General features: G+C 36.2%; 1 protein-coding gene across 1 annotated transcript; it reads left to right on the forward strand.

Moving 5' to 3' along the window:
- Positions 1 to 8,606: 8,606 nt before the first annotated feature.
- LOC134531349 (uncharacterized) lies at positions 8,607 to 10,326 on the forward strand. The gene is made up of 2 exons (XM_063367048.1): positions 8,607 to 8,909; positions 9,229 to 10,326. Exon 2 carries the CDS (start codon positions 9,232 to 9,234, stop codon positions 10,324 to 10,326), a length of 1,095 nt encoding a protein of 364 aa, XP_063223118.1. The 5' UTR covers positions 8,607 to 8,909; positions 9,229 to 9,231.
- The last annotated feature ends 5,169 nt before the right edge of the window (positions 10,327 to 15,495 follow it).

The raw sequence follows: 15,495 nt of genomic DNA on the forward strand, positions 1-15,495 counted from the left end.
GACAATTCAAATCATCCTCATCTTCCGAATCAGTAAATGCAATATTCCTTTTGATTGAAAGAAATTGCACTAACAAAAATATTATGTGATACTGATGATACATACAAATCAAAACAATGTCCAATCACTCGGACATTCTAACTTGTAAATATTTTTACCTACACCACAAGGCTTGTTAAAAATATTGCATTATTTACAAGGGTTTAATCATACAAGTATTTTTGAGAAACATAAACTCATTTCAAGTTGTGAAAATATCTTGTAACTTGTAGAAATCTACTTGTAGAAAACCATCTCAACTTGTAGCTTTATAACAGGAACCAACATTAATTTACAAGTTACAAATGAATTCACCAGTAACTTGTAGACTTGTAGTTTTATGAAACAGGCCCCTGTTCTTTTACAAAAAATATAAATTCCTCTATCCTTACCAATATGGCTTCACTGAAAAATCCTCTACAACAAATGCAATTACAGATATAGTAATAAAGCTGGAGGGAGCATTAGATGAAGGCAAGGTTGCAGGTGCAATATTTATAGATCTTAAGAAAGCATTTGATACTGTACACCACAACCTCTTATTATATAAACTAGAAGCATCTGGAGTAAGAGGAATTGCCAAACAATGGTTTGCGAGTTACCTAAATAAAATAAAGCAATATGTCTCAGTTAACGGAAGGGATAGTGAAGAGCTGGAAATGTCCTATGGAGTACCACAGGGCTCAGTCTTGGGAGCCTTATTATTTTTGGTGTATATTAATGACCTTGGGTCTCCCCCTTCATCATCTACTGTCCCTGTTTGCTGACGACGCAGGCCTATTCTACACAGCAATGTTAAATGTATGATAAATATTTTAAGCGTTAAATGTACAGCTGTAATGCTATTTTGGGGGAAAAGTTAAATCTGAACAGTCTCTGTTATCGTTGTGCGCATGGTCTGCCTTCCCCTTTACCACCCCTTAGCGCAACGACAGTGTCTGGAGGGGAAGGCGACCCCTCCAAATCAAGGCGATGGGAGTGTCAGCCCGTCTTACACGAACGCAACACAAAGGTTATAATGCATTAACTGAATGATGTAACAAAAATGCTGCATGTGTTAAAATTACTCTTTCTTTGAAGGCTTGGTTATCAAATTATCATTTGGTTAAGGGTTCTGTAAAAATAGCATTTTCTTAAAAGTAAAATAGAGAACATTTGCGTTTCGTCACTACTTTTTCCATCACTAATGTTCCACGCAAAAACGTGTGTTGATTATAGATACATAATTTGAAGATGCCAACATAATATTTTAATAGTTAGATAATTATGTTATTTACCTAATCTGAGTCTGATATGAAGCTGGCATTTTTAGTTTCACTAGAGGAATCTTCGTCTCTAGATTCTTCAAGATTAACAATAATCTTATATATTTCAGTATCTAATAACCTATCATTGTTCCAGTATTCATTCTCAATTTTTTCCACATGCCGGCAGCATTCTTCAGCATTCTTTCCATTGCTCTTTAGAGTAGCTACTAAACAGCTGTTCACATAATGTCTTCTTGTCTTCGAGTGAGGATGATAATTCTTCGCACACTTGTCCTTTAATATATCCCCACACTAACTCAATCGGATTGAGGTCAGGATGATAGGGTGGAAGCCTGATTACTTCGTGGGAGTTCATTTTTATGATTTCGTCAATTTTTAAAGTTTTGGAAGTGGGCACTAGTTTCGCAAGTAATAGTAGGTTGGCTTTTGTTAGGTCAGAGGAGAAAGCTACTTTGTTTATTTATAGCCACTCTTGAATCACTTGTTTGTGTTAGCGGAAGTCGGCTTTTTATTTGAGTGTACATTGTGATAACTTACATTGTCGAGAACAATGACGAAGTTTTCAGGCAAATTTGGAAGCAGTTTAAGTGTAACCCATTTCGAAAAGTTTTCGAAATTCATGTCATTATGATAATCTCCCGTTGTTTGTTTTGACAGTCCAAAACACCATCATCTCTCAAAGCCGTCTTTAATTTATTTAAAGTTTGTACAGTTTTCCTGACAGTGTAAAATTCATTAACTTTTCTCCTCACAGCACTACATGTAAAATCGTCGACTTGTAACCTTTTTTCCGTTCTTTTTTTGTCCAGTAGGTGTTGAAAAGTTCCGACCAATTTTACTTTTTACTTTCCCCTCAGCCAAAATCATTTTTACCGTTGATTCGGACACACCCGTTGCAGCACTTGTCGCTTCAGTAACATTGTATTTTAAACCGTATAGCAACTTCTTTTCTTTCAGATGCGTCGCAACGTTGTATACAATTTCACGCGCCTGTCCTCGCTAGGGTCGCCCTGGAATAAGGTTCGACTTAATTCCCGAGGTTGATGGGATAGGCTCGCTTGTTGTACCGTGTAACCAAGGTCCCGGCATGACGCGCTGATGCAATCTTCACGCAGCCGAGTGAAGTGCGTAACTGATCCCCTCCACTTACCCTGGCGGCTATCACGTGACGGAAGTGTGCGTCACGCCACGAATTGGGGTCTGCGCAAGTTCACAAGTATCTTGCCGTACTATACATGTGAAACTCATTATATCTGTATGCATTGTGTTCTGAAAAATGATGTGTCATATTATGCCAAGGTGACGTGTATAGTTCCAAAACAAAACTATGCTCTCCTAAACATTGTAAAAAAAAAATAATAAAATTCTTGCTGTAAAAAAATGTGCAACTATCTTCACTGGACATTTCATAGGAGAAAATATTGTCGCTTAGCGAACAATACCGCCTGACATTTTTAACGAAAATAACATTTTGGTTTTAACTTTTAAAGCATTCTAGCAGACGGTTTGCGTACTCCGATACATGTTAATGGCTAAACTCAGAGTTAAATGCACCATCACCCAAAATCAAATCCGCCTAAATGCATAGAAGCAAAATGACAAAAATAAAACCGCCTATCTGAAGTGTCATGCTGAGGTGATAGGAGTGTAGGTGGTTCGTGTCCACGCTTAATTAACAACTTACTTTATGAGTTTTTAAGTAAGACTTATTGAAGTTGTTCTTTTATATATATCTTAAATGATGAAGCAAAATAAACTTTAATGGTTTATAACGTTTTGTGATTTTTTGAAGGTAATATAAGGATAATTCGTTGAGTTAGGTAGATAGGTGATATTGTTTGCATTGATTTGTAGTAGTTCCGCGATTCTTTATACAAGTTCTCTATATAGGCGGTAATAGAATTTATTCTGCATGGAAAATAACTGTACTCAGGGGATAATTATATTGTTTTTTTATTGGCTAGAATTCATATTAGTTTAAAAACAATACTTTTCAAGACCATTATTATATTTAATCAAATACACCAATCCCTCGCATAGCACGTATTCACTTAATGCGAATTCAGTTAGCACGATGTAAATTTTACTGCCCTAGTCTCGAATAGCACGTCTGTAAATTTCAGTTAGCACGAAATCGCCACAGGCTAAAAAAAATCTCGGAAACGACGCGACGTCAGGTATGGAATTCGAGGGGGGAAGAGTGGTTTGGAATGCGAGGGGAAAGAGATGCGCACGCAGATAAACAAACACCGGGCCGTACTGTTGATGCCCGGCCGCAGACCAGGCCGTACCGTTGATGCCCGGCTGCAGACCAGGCCGTACCGTACAGAAACCAAAGCAGATGAAATTGGACACGTTTTTTTAAAAAAAGCAAGATGATAGTGTTAATTTCACCCCAGAAAATATTTAACTAACTTTTATGTTTTGTATATGTACATATTGTACATACAGTAAACTCCCGGTATATCGCGCCCAAATTTGATCGCAGAATCGGGTATATCGCGGGTCAAACCATGTCCCCCAGTCAGAAATGAATAATAATAATGGAATAAATGGTTGACAGCCGATTAGGATAATTTTGCGTTGTAACTAACAAACTAAGCATCGGGCAGAAAAAAGCCTAGGCGTAGAAAATGTCCGCAGTAAAATTCTAAACAAGATATCTCCGTACATTATTCCTCTATCTTGTAGGGTTTTCAAATTATGGTCCAATCCAGCCCAGTGATATTTTCTGAAACACTAGTTCTTAACGTCGCTTTATCTCACAAATGAAGCATCGGACAGGGGACCTGATAAAGCCCACCATCCAGCGACATTATCCAGCATGACTCGGCTGGGGATTGATGTTGGATAGGCTTGGTTGTCGGCAAGCGCTGGATAGGGAGAGGCGAGCCGAGAATATGGAGAGAGGTAGAGATTAGAGCGGGCAGAAACACGGCGAGGGGGAGTGGGGGAGGGAATGTGTTCACGCAGCACACAGGCAGAGCATGAGTCACTTGCCTGAGCAGCGTTCCTGCGTACAAGGCAAAATCAGGTAGTCCGGTGTTTAAAATTCCACTCCAGAATCTTAATTGGTACTTTACTGGACATCTGTATATAAATGTTTTGTTACAACTTAAACCTACAGACGTAATATTATTGGGTAATTCATTGTATTATACAAGTTCATCTTTTTACTTTGGTATAATGTTTTAACATTAAATAGTAAAGTAAATCGGCTAGCGTATTTTTAATCTTTGCCCAGGAATTCCCAGTGGTCCAATATTTACGTGAACCATACTGTACCACTTTTGCCGTGAGGTAGTAAACAAGTCCCGGAAATGTTTATGTGTAGCGGTCTCCCGACCTTTAAACAGAGGCTGGGGAATATAACACTTGCCGATCCGAGCCACACACACTCAGCAACTCGACACAGCGTTTGGTGAAATAAGTAAAGACAAAGTTTAACACGGTTTTTAATACGGCGTCACTGATTGCGCTAAAATTAAATTGGCGCAATTTTTGTTTCCCACATGTGACCATTTATAATTTACTGTAAGCATGTTTAACCACTTGACACGATAGACGATTCTTTATTTTTTATTGTACGAATGCTAGAATCGTTTTTTTCCTGTATCTGCGGCCTGCTTCTACAAAAGACAAGCTATCTGTAAGTAAATCTAGAATTTTTATTTTGTCAATCAAACTCGGTACTTTGCGATTCATATTCGGTTTGAAGTATCACTACGGCCTTTCTTTTTAGAAGACTTTGACCACAGAATCGTGTGTAACCGCACACACTGCACTTACTTTGTTACGGACACTGACGAAGCAGATACTGTGGCTAACACCACGAGACTGGCAGCAGCAGCTTGTGTGCCGCACATGTGTATGGCGGCGTGTGGCGCGCTCGTAGGCCGTGCGACAAACTGTGCGCGGCACGCGGAAAAATAAAAACAATTCAACATTTAATATTTATCTTTAAAATTTATTATTTTTATTTTTTCACCCGTGTTTAGTGGAAACTGCGGATGCAAAGTCCGCACAAAGGCGGGCCGTCTATACTGTGCGTGCTTGCCGACCTATTAGAACACAGGCGGTGTTTTATGCCTTTTGACCTTGGTCACATCGAAACATCGCGGTTATGCAACAACGCGGGTAAAAGTTATGTCCCCCGACAACCGCGTTAAATAGGGAGTGTACCCGTATTTTAATGTTATGTTTGTGCTCTAGGGAAAATCTAAATCTGTTTATCTGTTAACTGATTTGTTTACATAGCCGCTTTTATAAGAGGTGTGCATAACAAATTAAATGTTTACATATGGCTGTGTGTTTTAAAGTTATATAAAACCGGTTCTTAATTTCATAAAAGTGTTTTAATTTTGTTAAGTTTTAAACGTAATAACAAAGGATCCAGCTGCTTGCAACAGCAGGCAGACAGACGCGCGCGCGTGTTGAAGGTCACGCCTGGGCGGGCAAGCCAACCTGCTGACTGACGGTAAATATGTTACCACTTATCTCCCGTTACACTGTGCCATGTTTTCTTTATCTAACGTATTCTGTGGTAGGCTTAAAAAGATAAATGATATGACATATGCATTTTCAAGTATTATTCTACGCATTTATATTATGTAAAGATTACTTCCCTACACATCTTGGAACACATTAAATAATTTAGCCTTATATTTATGGGGACTAATACTTCAGAATACGTGATTTCGATTAACACGAACATTTTTAGGAACGAATTAGTCGTGCTAAGTGAGGGATTGGTGTACATGTAAGAATAAATAGCAACACAGACGAAAATAACTTAAAATGGCTGTATTTTCAAACTAGTTAATTATCTTGTTTAAGGAATCGACGACGATTATGTCTGGAGCGCAGTGGGAAAGAAAGCAAGAATTAAACCTAGTCTATCCATAAAGGAATCCGCAAGGTACTCCTACAGCATGTAAAAATAATTTATATTTTACGATAATAATACTTTTAACACATGTTAAAATGTGTGGTTTTTTTCCAGGCAATGAAGACAAAGGAGCCAATATATCAACCATGGATAGTTCAGATGTAAGTGGAATTGAATCGCACATGGATCTTGAAATTCCAATAGTTATTGAAATACCAACTTTTCAACAGGTCAATACTTCATTTGCCCAAAGCCTCCATGAATCTGTAAATGCTTACCAAAAGACTTACAGTCTCATTCATCTTGAACATAATTATTTTGCAAATGAATCAAGTGCATGTGATTTACACAACAATAAACTTGTAAATACTTATCAAATTACTGATGATATAACTCCAGTTGAAAATAGCAATTTTAGAGTAGATTCAGCTGAGACAAGTGACTTCGGCCTCAAAGACCAATCATCCGATCATTCCAACTCACAGCTGATGTAGATACATCAGACATATGCCTCAAAGAAGCTGTAAACATTCATAAAAAACTTGACTTTTCGACTCTAGTAGAAGATAAACATTTCTCATATGATCCAGATGACCCCGATTATTTTCCTTTTTAAGATGAAATAAACGATGCTTATGAAAGCGGAAAGGATGAGTCAATGAATGAAAATGCAGATAGCAATGAAACGAAACAAACCCAAGGAATAAACTCGACTGAAGTAAATGATATGACACCAGATACGAGTTACAATCGTGAGGTAAATATCTTCAGTGGCAATGCACACAAAAACAAGAAAGGAAGAAGAATAATAAACATAACTGGAAAAAAATTGTCAATAAAGAAAATAGAATGAAAGGACAGAGCTATGTTGGATACAGAATTGCAGAAAACAAGAAAGTCGTTCATGACAAAATAAAGGATGAAAGAAAAATGGGGAGTAAGTGTGATTCAAAGTTTTGTGAGAAGTCTAAATTGAGGGCCTGTAATGAAGTAACAAATGAGCAAAGGAAACAACTACAGTAAGTCCTCGGTTTACGTAGGGGTTACGTTCCTGAAAACCGCGACGTAAATAGAAACGACGCAAAATGAGCCATGTTTCATGCCACCGGCCGGCCACGGCCCAAGGTCGGCCGGAAGTGCTGGCATACAGACGTGACAACTGGCAATTTTATCAGCAAATTACAACCGACAGCGTGGGAAACAAGTCCAACTAGTACTTCTCAGCTTTATAGAATGGTTATTTAACCAGCTGCTTTATTACCTTTATTGATTGAAATATAAAAACAGATATATAGTACATACTGTACGTAAGAGCAGGAAGCGTCCCTCATGATGTATGATAAGATAAGGCGGTGAACGTGTAGCTTACGCTACATAGCATAAATTAACTACCGAAGGAAACAAAGAATTATAAACAAATTATATACGGTGTTTTGGTTAAAATAAAGATTTACGGTCATTGTAAACGACGTTATTGTGAATCAGCGACAACTTAAATTGAAACATGAGTACTCAAACATTAGCGACGTAAATCGGTACGACGTAAATAGAGGACTTGCTGTATTTGATCATTTCTGGAAATCAATGAATTGGGACCAAAGGAAAATTTATATAGGAAATATGGTTCAAAAAGTGTATGTTAAGAGAAAGACAGTAGTTGGTACAGGGTCTAGGCGGGGTGAAATATTGCAGTATTTTATCACAGTTAACAACAAAAAGGTTCAGGTGTGTGAGAAATTGTTTCTTTCCACATTCGGAATTAAAAAATTGACTGTTAGATACTGGTTGACAATTTAAAATGATGGAATGGTTCCTGCTTCAGTTGTAACCCGTCCTCAAGAAAACAAAAGAAAAAAAAAGATGAGTATGAATTTTTAAAGAAGGGCAGTTCCATGAAAAGGTCAACCATGGTAGCAAATATTAAAATTAACATAACCTAGAAATGTTTTATATCATTGGAAAGCTAACATATTTCTCTACCAGAAACTAGGCCTTAGATTAGTCTTTAACTTTGTGATGTAATTAATAATGATGAACAAACCTAATAAAAATTATTCTCTTAGTAGTTTCAATTGTACGCAAATTGCTTTCTTGGCTGATCTTGATGACATACTAATACTATATTAGATTGGTTTCTAAGCCATTCAATTTGTGTGGCCTAATGCTACACGTAGAAACTATAATTAAGAAGACTAAATCATATAACTGTTCTATAAACCTCCCTCAAAGCAGGTGTTTTTTTAGTTTTACGTCCGACACCAAAATGTGTATTCAGTTTTATACAGCCCACAAGGCTAGTGATATAATTCTAACAACCCACATACAAAGTAGGTTTGTACTGATCTTTACTTTCTATACATAACAAAAGATTGCTATGAATTAACTTTTTATATAACTGGGGGGGTCGGACGTAAAAATAATTTTACGTCCGACACTTTACGTCCGACACCAAATTTAATAATATTTACATTTAATACCAAATTATATTTTCAGTGATTTTATGAAGTAATTAACCGCCTATATTGTAAATATCTTTATTTATATTTGTAGAACATAATTTTTGTTTTGTAAGTTGTCACACCTGCACTTGTGCATTTTGGTTATTCACATGTCACCCATGCTGGCCTTCACAGTCCTTTCTATTGTTGAAACTGCAGTATTTTTGTAGTGAAATACATTCTTCAACAGATAAAGAAAGCTACACCAACAGCAGTGTAAGTAATTTATGTTCATTATTGTAGGCAGTTATTTGTTTACTATGATGTATACTGTAAACACATCTGTTTACAATACTCCCATATTATATAGACAGAGTAACTCCTAACCTAAAAATTAATGTTTATAATACTTTCATGGGAAAAGTTAATAAGCCAAAGTTTAATGGAACTTATTTGAGGAATAAATGTTATGTCTGAAATTAACAGTTACAGTCTTTTTGCTTCCTAAGGGCCTACGCCCTTTTATAATATATCTGAAGCACTCTCTTCATTACTTATCTTTCTATAGTTTATTTAATTTTTCTTTTCTTTTTAGGTCATGGCAAAGATCAGCAACAAAGAAAAGATGGCACGTCGCAGAGCAAGAATTAAGGGTGGTGATCCAGTAAAAAGAGCAGAATTATTAGAGAAAGATCGATTAAGGAAAGCTAAATATAGAAAACAACAGAAGGAAAGTATGTCTGAGCCAGAACTGAAGAAGTTACGTGCAAAGGAAAGTGAAAGAGTGAAATGTTGGTATCATAACAAAAAAGGTGAGCCAGCAACAATTGAAAAAAACAGTGACATACCTTTGTGTTCAACTCCATTTAAAACAAAACAGTCTTTAGGAAAGGCTATGAAAAAAATTCAGCGTAATTTGCCACAGTCTCCACGAAAAAGGCAACATCATGTGCAATGTCTAGCTAACCAATGTGGCTTTAAAGTAACTCCTCCAATAGGAAGAACCAGACAAAATGAAGTTTCAGAAAAGTTAAGAAAATGGGTTCATATATTTTATCAGAATGATGATGTCAGTTGGCAAGCACCAGGAAAGAAAGACAGAGTAATATACAAAGATGTAGACAAGGATGGAAATAAAGTGAAACGTGAAGTCCAGGCTCGTTATCTCTTGGTGTCACTAGGTGAGGCGTATAAGGTATTTGTAGAGAAACACCCACAGGTTACAATTTGTCGAGCAAAATTTTGTGCACTTCGTCCTAAACACTGTAAACTTTTTTCTCAAATTCCACATTTTGTGTGTGTATGTTCCTATCATGAGAATGTCAGATTGTTGCTACTGGCACTGAAAGACTTTACAGACTTGCCAACAGATTTTGATTCCTTCATTACTACTCTAGTGTGTGATGCTTCATCCAAAGATTGTATGACCAACCGTTGTGAATCTTGTACTAACAGTATAAGTCAACATACACCTAAAGATGAAGATCTGAGAAAGCCACTTAAATATTCTCAGTGGCAAAACAATGATGGACATTCAGAGAAGATGGAGATACTGAGTAGTGTGCAAGAAACATTTGAAGATTTGAAAAGCAAGTTGAAAGACTTTTTAGTTCATACCTATATCAAACGCATTCAAGCAAAGACATTTGAAACCATTAAATCAAATGTTAATGGCAGTGAAATTGTGATTTAAGTTGATTTTGCAGAAAATGCATCTCTGGTGAACCAAAATGAAATACAATCAGCTCACTGGAGCCATGGACAATCAACTTTATTTACAATTTATGCATGGATTAATAAAAACCTAACTGAAGGGTGTGTAATAGTATCTGATGATCTTGAACACACCAAATTACAAGTTTTTTGTTACATTAATCATATTCTTACGTATTTGAAAACTTCCTACCCAGATATTAGTACAGTAAATATATTCTCAGATGGTGCTTCGTCACAGTTCAAAAATCGTTTTATTTTTTCAGTACTTGCCAAACTGGAAGAAATTCACACCATAAAACTTAAATGGCATTTCTTTGCGACTTCGCATGGAAAAGGTGTTGTTGACGGTATTGGGGGAACCATTAAAAGAAGTGTCTGGAACCATGTCAAGGCAAGTAGAAGCATTGTAAACACACCAGAAAAGTTTGCAAGAATTGCAGCAGAGCGAAATCCCAACATCACTGTGTGTTACATCACAGCAGAAGAGAACAGAAGCAAGAACAACACAGTAGCTGAGATATGGGCCAAAGCATTGCCAGTTGCAAACACACACAGTGTTCACTGCGTTACTCCTGTTGGAAACAAGTACATTTTAGTTGGTGGTACCAGTGACAGTAATGAAGTATTTAGGAAAGTGAAAATAAGCAGAGATGAGGGCAGTAACAGTGAAGGAGACATCATGAGTAATAGCACTAAATGTAACCACGTGAATCTAGACGACTGGGTTATAGTTAAGTATGATGGCAAACTGTTTCCAGGGCTGGTGAAAAAATTAAGGCCAGATTATGTTGATGTATCTGTTATGCATCTCTCAGACACTGGTAGTTACTACAAGTGGCCTTCACAAGAAGACTGCATTTCATATTTATTTAGTGATGTGGTAAAAAAAATTGATGCCCCTATTGTGACTGGGAGTAGAGGCCAGTTTCAGTTCACTAGCAAAATATGTGAAAATTAAGATTCAACCAATTTCAATTCATGTTCATTTCGTGATTGCCAACATTTCCTGCTCCTAGTTTGTTATCCATATAGAGTAGGCCTAATGTTAGCATTTTTGTTAGTGGTAATACAGTGAAAGAAATGTATCTCAAGGAAAGTGAGAATAAGAAGAGAGAAAGACTGTGACAGTGACACTTAAGAAGAAACATCAGTTATAGTGATAAATGTAACCACCGAAGCCATATACTGGATAATAAGTTAAGTTCCTTTAGTATTTTTAGTTAAGCTTTGTGAACCAAGTATTTTTTTGTCATACATTTTACGTCCGACCCCATCATTTTACGTCAAAACACCAAAGTTTAAAAATGTATACATTTATGATAACTAAACAGTATGATTCATCTAATATATGCACATTCTTTGTTATTATTCAGGCAAGCTGAAAAAAATTATAACATAATTTAATAATTTCATTTTTCACAGACATTAGTTACTTTAGCCCCTGATGTGCCAAATGTTTTGTTTTCTGTTTTACGTCCGACACCAAAAATAAAAAACAAATTGTTGCCTTGCATGTTAGCAAATTCGAACCATTCCATGTCAGGATGTACCCTATAATCTCTCTTTTTTTACTCAAGCATTAATATTAATGATACATGGAAAAGAATAGTAATACGAAGAAGATTACTCAACAAATTTGTTTCCAAATTTTACGTCCGACACTGTGGAACTGCCCAGAAATATCTAACTGATTTACCCAAGTTACCCTCGCATTATTGCAGGAATCCTAGCACACAATTGTATTTGGAACCCATAGTACGAACAATGACTCAGCTGCATGAATTATGCTCTGCAGCATGTCTTCAAGCTGGTGAAGAACCCCTAAGCAGACGTTCTTTCGACAAGGTGTTTGAAGAAATTAACCTATCTTTATTTACATCAAAAAAGGATAAGTGTGATGTATGCACAGCTTATGAATATAACAATGGAAGTGTTACAGAAGAGGAATACCTAGAGAACAGAAGGTTAAAAGAATTGGCAAGGAAGGAGAAAGAAGCTGATAAAAAGAAAGCTACTGAAGGTGATTGTCATGTCTTTACTCAAGATGTCCAGGATGTCAAACTGGCGCCACGTGTCAGTGCCAGTGCCATGTACTATAAGACAAAATTGAATGTACATAATTTTACAATGTACAACATTGGAAATCATGATGCTGTATGTTATTGGTTTGACGAAACGGCATCAAGTCTAGATGCCTCATCTTTTGCTTCTTGTATTATCGACAATTTGAAGGCAGTATTGCAAGATAACTCCAAGCCTATTATTCTGTGGTCAGATGGAGCAGGCTATCAAAATAGAAACAGCATTCTCTCAAACGCACTGCTTCATTTCGCAAAAGAGAAAGACATCACAATTGAATAAATATATCTTACCAAAGGGCATACTCAAATGGGAGTGTGACAGTGTTCACAGCTCCATAGAAACCAAACTCAAACACAAAGACATTTTCCTGCCAAGCTAGTACAGTTCAATAACAACAGAAGCAAGAAGAAAACCATTTCCATACAGAGGTAAATTTTTAACATATGAGTTCTTCAAAGACTTTAGTGGTAAAGAGACCATGGTTTATAGCTCAATACGACCTGGCACAGTCCAGTTTGACCCTAAAGTTAATTAGGTCAAATCACTATGTTACAATCCAAATGGAATGATTGATTACAAACTCGATTTCGAAACAGACTACCAAACACTACCTAGATGCCCCAATAAGGTCAAGTTTATTCCAACCACTGATTTCCCACAGCTCTACTGCAGCACTAACAAAATAAAACACATGAAATGGATGCACCTTCAAGAGCTGAAAAGCGTGATTCCTGCGGACTGCCACCCTTTTTGACAGCCTGCCATATACATCAAACAAATTGACACCTAAGAAAAATGGTGAGAAAAAGAAGCTTTAAAATACCAATTCGGAAAAAGGAAGGGAAAAAATCAGAAGACATCATTCACAATAATAATGAAAAGAAAGAGATTTTAAAAAATCTGATACTGTAATAACAGCAACAACAAAAATTAAATGTGTGTACAAAAGTCAGACGAATGAAATAATATAAGGATGACTCTTCCAGTGTGTTAAAAATACAAAATAAAACAATTATTTTCATGAAATGTTATTAAGTGTTCAAATAGGATGTCATGTTAAACATAGAGATTGCTGAAGGGCTGTCAAAACAAATTTGAAATATTTTTTACCTTGTAATGCCTATTAAACATTTAACTGTTTAAAGGCAACTAAATACAATACTGATTAATTAAATACATAGGTACCTATTGTATAGTTATATGTTTGAAGAATTAATTCATGTATTTAAATTTAAGCTTGCAAAGAAACTAAAATCACCTAACTGCAATAATTTAAAGACTTATACCGCCTATCTGTAGTTCGTTAAGAACCAACTCCGCCTACCTGCTATTCGATCAAAACCAATATCGCCTAACTAGCTTATTAAATTTATCAAATTGGTTGACTTTTATTCGCGATTGAAAAAGTATTCAAAACGTTGGTTAAAAAATATAAATAGTACTACATTTAATAAAAATTACATGGTACTTGAAAATAAACATTTTTTGTCTCTCCTGTAAAGTTACTGGAATGTTAGTTAGGCGGTATTGTTAGCTAAGCGACGATATCCTCATTCCTCGCATTTCTATGATTCAAACAGATATTCCCTTTCAATTTAAGAGATTGCCATTCCCAATTTGATTGGCATTTGCAATCACCATTTACAAAGTTCAGAGCCAATCACCAGAAAAGATCTTCACAAGAACTGCTTCTCACACCGACAATCATACGTTGCATGTTCTAGTCAGCAAACCAGACAATCTATATATCTGCACAATGGAACAACAAGAAATATTGTACACCCACAAGCATTGCTAAATTAAAACATATTAGAAATGGGTACTATCTCCTTTCTTTTTCAATTTAACCAGACTGAGCCACAACTGCACGTGGCCTGGTACAGCTAGTATGAACAAAATAATATAAATTGACAAAACAAAGGTTCTGCATATTGTACATGTTTGTTGGTGAAAGGTTAAAAACACATATACCTCGTTTAGGGTAAAATTTCAATCCAGATTGAACCTAGAGTGGAGTGAGGAACCTAGATTGAAATTTTACTTAAAACACTTTGTTGTGGACTGAAGGTGGAGTGAAGTGAGATAATCCACTCCACTTGTTGAGGTGGACTGGAATGAAGAATCCGGATTGAGATTTTACTTTAAACACGGACTGGAGTGAAAATAAAACACGCACGAGCAAGCCGCTGCCATATTCCATTGTTTGTTATTGGTCTCGTTGCATTTCAGGCATAATTTGTGAAAATGGCAACAAAAAAAAGCAGAGGAATGTGTGGACAGAGATGGAAGTAGAGTTATTGTTAGACGTAATGATTGAAAAACATATTTTAAGATTACTGGACGGAAAAAAGTATAGGAAAGATGAGATATTTGAGTTGGTGAAGGCAGAAATGGACAGTGCAGGGTTCAAAAGAACAACAGAACAGATAATTAAATCGAGAGGATTAAAGGCAAGTTTTTTTCAGTCCATGTTGACTCCAACTTCGATCTTGTTTACATTTCAATCTGGATTGTGATATTTACCATAAACGCATTTCGTCAGTCTATGTTCGTTACACATTCACTCCGAGTTCACTCCACACAGGTTCAATCCGGATTGAAATTTTACCCTAAACGAGGTAATAAAATGTAATTCTATAATTCTGCTATGTGTTTCCAGATGAAACTAGGTTTCGAAACTACATTAGCGTCAGTAGAACAAGCACATGCAAAGATCAACATACTACAATAACGAAGTGAAAAGTAAATATAACATTTCCTAACGGTAAGTCCCTCAAAGGCAAGACGTCGACGCACGGGGTAAAACACTAAAAAAAAATAAATGCCCCTACCTAGGCAAACGAGCTAACGAAATATAAACAATTTTATTAGAACGTATATTCTTCAAATAGACAGATCACAGCACAAAATTTTAAAAGAAACCAGATCCACCATTTACAACACGGATCACGGACCATTTCAGACATTGATGAAGGTTGGAGAATGTTGATATAGATCAGTATTTAATAAAAGAACAAAATACACACACGGAACCAAACACTACAATAATGCAGAGAAAAGGAAA

Source organism: Bacillus rossius, chromosome 3 (assembly GCF_032445375.1).
Source record: "Bacillus rossius redtenbacheri isolate Brsri chromosome 3, Brsri_v3, whole genome shotgun sequence".
Taxonomy (NCBI): Eukaryota; Metazoa; Arthropoda; class Insecta; order Phasmatodea; family Bacillidae; genus Bacillus; species Bacillus rossius.